General features: G+C 33.8%; 1 protein-coding gene across 1 annotated transcript; it reads right to left on the bottom strand.

Annotated features, from left to right (window-relative positions):
- Positions 1–3,097: 3,097 nt before the first annotated feature.
- Positions 3,098–3,886, bottom strand: LOC104099080 (uncharacterized). The gene is made up of 2 exons (XM_009605977.1): positions 3,856–3,886; positions 3,098–3,747 (listed from the first exon to the last, which is right to left on the bottom strand). The coding sequence occupies exons 1-2, from the start codon at positions 3,884–3,886 to the stop codon at positions 3,098–3,100; spliced, it is 681 nt and encodes a 226-aa protein (XP_009604272.1).
- Between the last annotated feature and the right edge of the window lie 2,200 nt (positions 3,887–6,086).

Genomic DNA, 6,086 nt, shown 5'->3' with positions numbered 1-6,086 from the left:
TTCACAAGTCCTAGCTTCAACGACTTAGCCGCAACTTGGATAATCTTAAATATATATATATAGAGTAATAGGTTCCTTACCTTTAAAAAGAAATAACAACTCCAATTTGACCTTAATTTTCCATGAAATATCTCTCCAATTCTGCCAGAAGAACAAGGAAGCGAAACTAGCAATCAATTCGGGTTTTTCGGCACTAGAATTACTTTAGAAGACTTGAAATCACCTAGGGTTGATATTAAAAACTTGAAGGAGTATTTACAGAACATAAAACACTTAAAACAACCTCTCACACGAGTTGGAACAACACAAAAATCAGCAACAACAAGAAGAACAAGAAACTTACTAGCGCCACGGGATTCCCGACACTTGATTTGTGTTGTTTGCCCTTTGTTTGGGTCTTGGATCATGAGAGAACCTTGAGAGAGTGTTTTTAGGGTTCTAAGGTCTGAATATACTGAAAAATAATGACTTAAAACGGGGTTGAGGTATCTTATATATATCCATATGTCTTAAACCGCCTATGTGGGCCCCATAGAGAGCTGCTTGGTGCACTCTCACGAAAACGCGAATATCTCTCTATTCCGAGATCGTATCGATGAACGGTTTAATGTGTTGGAAACTAGACTCATAGATCTTCAATTTGATAGGTAGATCACCCCATAATTCCAAGCACATTGGGAGAAAAATGCAGTAATATTTGATCTAAAGTTTAAGTAAAATTATAAACCTAGGTTGCAACAACTTTTATCGACTTTTGTTTCATAACTCGCTTGACTTCAAGACTTATGATGCGAATATTATATGATTCAAATACATTAAAACAAGACCTCTTGGGACAATTAATCACCTCTAGTGTTACCCGAAAATACGGGTTACAACATCCTTGATTCGTTTAACTTCAAATACTTGTTAACCACTCTTATATACCCTTGTATCGTTTAAGACCAATAGGATTAACTTCTTATCATCTCAAAGATAATCTCTTCTTGGATTTACGTCGACTAACTTACGGCGTGATCTATGGTATGCGAATTTGGGTTGTAACAAGAATTTAATGACTAGCTATAGTATTCTGTCATCTAAAGATTTTGTAGTTTTTTTGTTTAAAAATTGTAGTTAAGTTGTATGAATCAAATGAGGAATAATGAAATCTGCTTTTATGCAGCACATTAATATTATTTTATACTATTTGAGAAAGAGAGAAGAGTATGGTCCCCAAAACAAAATACGGTTTACAACCACTGATTGTATGTTCAAGACTAGAATTAAACAAATTTATCAGAGGTACATCAATGCTCCTACCGATAAGAAGCTTGTTGTTGTCAAACCCCAGGACGTCGTATCAGAATACATATTGGGGTACATGTTACTCGCAAATGTTGCATGGGATCAAGTTGATTTTGTGATTATGCCTATAAACATCGTGGATAAATTTCATTGGTTGTTGGTTGTGTTTGACATTACCGATAGGGTTCTATATGTTTATGATTCTGTGGTCTCTTCACGAAATCGCTACCTTGTTAAATCCGTTGTCAACAAGTTTGTTATTATGATCCCCCTATACTTGTCATGCACCGGCTTCTATGGCAAGGGTTTATACATCAACTACAAGAACACAAAGGCATACATTGAAAAAGGTGTTACTGACCCTCTTGACATTTAGTGGTCGGTTGGTGAGATACCCCAGCAAAAAGAGGGATCACTGTATGAAAATATTGTTTTTCCTTCTATCTATTTAACAGATTTTATTTTACAATGAATGCTAAATATTTTCCCCTATTTTTTTTTTTTTCGCAGTGACTGTGGTGTATACGTGGTTGCATTTGCAGAATATGTCAATATTAGAAAGCTAGCATTTTTAAAGGAAGACCTTTATGATATTAATCAATATCGTAGACGCTAAGGTGCGCTACTTTGGGATTATGCTAGGAAGAAGCAAGATACTGGTGCAATTAGTGAGAGCGAGGTGATTGTCAGATTAGGAAGAAGAAAAGGTGCACCGGCTGTGAACGAGAGAACACAATTCCGGAAGAAGAAGAATTAGTTGCCCTTTTCTGTAGAAAAATTATAGTTAAATTGTTTAGTTGTAGCTGTTTTGTAGTAAAGTTGTAGACAAATTGTTATCTAAGAACAAGTCAGTTGAAGTTTATTTATAGTAGATTTGTGCTACAATTGTTTTAGCCTATGTTTTGTTATTTTATCTAGGATACTACTACTTAGAATAGGAAACATTTGGATTTTTTATTTTTGTTGGAAGTTGTTAGTACTTGATATCGTTATTGTTAGCATATAATTTCTTTACAACTTAACTAGAATTATGTATTATACCTACAAAAAATACATAATTCAATCAAGTTATGAAAGGTTGAAATGAATACACTCATTAATTAAATAAAACAAATACAAACCAATTGCATTAAGAGCTGAAAATATTTCATTATAGGAGACAGTCTTTATTCAATTTATCAACACAATTACACCTCAACTATAATTCTCCATGACACCTCAACACAATTTATCAAAAAATCTTGTGACTTTATCAAATTTTATTTCCTCTTGGGAGCATTCTTACAAGATCTTTTATTATGCCCTTCTAGTCTGCAGTTGCTACATAAAACCTTGTACTTATTTGCATTTACTTCATCATATAGTTTGTATCTTTGTTTTTGAGGTCTTCCTAACTGTCTTTTCCCGGTAGGTAACATTACAACTTCTTCAGCTATATGTTGTGGCACATTCCATTTGCTTTCGTCAGGCAGTGGGTCTACTGGTATTTCATAAGTATGCAAAAGGCTCTCCCTCGTCTAATAAGGAGAACAATAGTTTTCATAAGACTCATTCTTGTGCCTCAAAGCCGCCAAAGCATGTGCACAAGGAAGTTCATCAAGCTGGAATTGTCCACAACTACATCTCTTATTTTGAAGACAAACAATAAAGTGCTTCATACCATCTATCACTGTATGGATGTGATATATTGAAGCCCTCACCTACAATTTCATTACTAACACACAACAAGTTATCGGAAACATATACAAAATAACTACAATTATACAACACTTTATCTACAATTAACAATATATATTTAGTTTTGATGGAATCATTGATCTGATGTTACTGGATATAGCTTGCTCTCATCTTCTGCGATAATGTCATGTTGTCCTCCAACTCTTTGTTGTATTTTTTTACCAAGGTATGTAAATGTACCCTTTGCTTTCAATAACTTTTCATTAGTCCAACGTTCAGGAAGAGTCCTTATGTATTCTAATAGTTCTACTATGGGCAGCTCTTTGGCATCTTTTGTTACCGCATTCAATGACTCTGCAATGTTTGATATCATCGTCCACATTCTGTTCACCGTAGCATGTACCCGAAACCATTTGTCATAGCCAATATCGTATAGGTATGCTTTAACACGCGTGTCGATCTCTTCAATCTTTGACATTCTTTCATTAAATTCATCAAGCGTGTATGATCTTGCCGTGGCAAAGTACAATTCACTTAACTTTAGATGGCCCTTTTGGAATTTTGACCTTATATTTGTCCAAATATGCCACATGCAAGCATAATTTGACATGTCGGTATAAACAATAAATGTTTCCTTCAAGATACTCTCATTCTGATCCGAAACAACACACATATTTGGGTTTTCACTATACGCATGTTTGAATTGCTCAAACAACCACTTCCATGATGCATCGTTTTCTGAATCGACAACAGCGTATGCTAGTGGTAATATGCTACCTATCACTGGTGAAAAAAAGAAATTCAATTTCCATAATAAAACTGGAGATGAAAAAAGAATACATACTAAAAAAACAAATTTACAACAATATTTCTACAATTAATCTACAATACCTGCTACATCCATTGTGCTAGCTGTTAACATTATTCCCCTATATGCCGACTTCAAAAAGGTCCCATCAACTACTATAACTGGCCTACAATACTCTCAACCCTTGATGGACGTACTAAGCGCAACAAATGCGTACAAGAAACAGTCATCGTCAGTCTTCTGCAATTTAACTACCGGCCCCGGATAAGTCTTCTCCAGAATATACAAATAACTTGGCAAGAAACTGTAGGAATTAGCAGAATGACCTCTCAAAAATTTCGAAGCCTTTTCCTTTGCTCTCCAAGATTGTATGTATGTTAAATTCACACCGTGTTCCGACAACATATTAGTTTGAATGTCTTTTGGTGTGTAAATTATCTTAGGATCAGCATATTTTGGTATAACCATGCCACCAACTACCGTGGCAGTATGTTTGCAGTGTATGTATGTATTGTCCATCAAAGATCATGTGTGCAAGCTGTTGAATTTTTGAACCTTGAACAATGCTGAATCATTTATGCTGGTGGACTTGAAGTGCCATGTACAATTGTCCCCAACACATGCCAGGCAGTAGCTACAGAATAAAAATAATTTAAAGAATGTTATGAAAGATGTAGCTACAAAATAATAGGTTGTTTAACCATATAAATCTTATATTTAACAATTTATATACAAAAAAAACTACAAATTATATACAATTTGTATACACTGATATTACAAACTATAAAAAAAAATACAAAGAAACTACAAATTAAACAAAAATATGATGTTGACAATTGAACTGTTCCTACCTTCTTGCACTAGACCTTTTCACCCTAAATTAAAACTTGTTCATGACAGAACAGTGCTTCATTGCACTGACAATTGTTTGCTTGTCTTTGTAGACTTGGCCTACTTCAATAACATTTGACGTATGTTCTTTTATGATGATACTTTCATATTCCACTATCGTCGGAGATGTTGGCATATCAATCAACTTCAGTGTTCCAGGTGAACCCGCACTCAATTAAAGCTAACTACAGTTCAAACATACATTGTAGATAGTTTGTAGTAAAATTGTAGAACACGTGAAATTCAATACTTCAATATTCATAACATTTGAACTACACTTGTTATGTAGTATTTTTGTAGCTATATTTTAGAAAAATTGTAGAACACATGAAATATAAAAAAATATCACCACTAAAATAACAAAGCAAACCTGCAATTGTGTTCGAATTAGAGATACTAAATTTCAAATCAAAATCACGCACGGTTATACATAGCAGATACATTCCTAAGCTTTTGTTTAGCCCAACTATAATTTGAATCATCGCTGACTACAATTCCGTCAACATTAAAATTTTTGTATCTCTCAATGCTATCCCAATTACCATTTAGCTGGGGCATAATAGCTATTTTTGACATTATGTCTGTGGAATTCAATACAATTGTAGATAATTTTTTGCAATTTTCTTTTTCAAAACCTTCGCTTATGGTTGTGAAAACAGATAGAGAAAACTAGAGTATTAGCGATGATAAACTGAGAAAATCGGCGTAATAACAGGCTTAATTCAATTGCGATGATTGCGTCGTAAAATTCTCGGAAGAATCCTATGCGATCCCAAAATCCCCCCTCTAAAATAGGAAGGCTACTGCAGAAAGGATTATAATTTAAATAAATGTATATAATTTGTAGACAAAACGTGTTTAGGCCGAGTAATTAAGTAAACATGGACATTTTTGGGAATAAAGTTTCATATAGTGTATAGGAATGAAAAAATCCCTATTTATAATCCTAAAGTAGGGTTGTCAAATTTGGTCCAAGCCCAAATGACCAGCCCAACCCGTCCAAGATTGAGCTGGTTTTTGACCCGCTCATTTATTGAACTTAGTCCATCTTGACACAACCCATTTAAGTTGGGCTAATTTTTAGCCCAAATTGATCCGTAAGTATCTTTATCAAAATATCTTAAAAATAATTTTTTTTATTTGATATGTTATGTATGATCATAACAAAAGGAAAAAAAAATCTTATTTAGTAATTATAAAATTTATAAGAAAACAACACATTTTAATTAAAGCTTAATATGAGTTGAGCGGGTTGAATTATTAAACAACCTAAATTTTAATTCATATTGATCCAACGTATGTTAACCGAAGTAACTTTTGGACGGGTCAAATTATTGACTAACCTATTTTGACCGGCACAAAATCGATGCATCCCGCCTTTTTAAACCCGAGTCCTAAAGCAAGTCAAATCCTAAAACAAGCA

This window comes from Nicotiana tomentosiformis, chromosome 9 (genome assembly GCF_000390325.3).
Source record: "Nicotiana tomentosiformis chromosome 9, ASM39032v3, whole genome shotgun sequence".
In the NCBI taxonomy this organism is placed as follows: Eukaryota; Viridiplantae; Streptophyta; class Magnoliopsida; order Solanales; family Solanaceae; genus Nicotiana; species Nicotiana tomentosiformis.
This window is presented reverse-complemented; position numbering and strand designations above follow the sequence as displayed.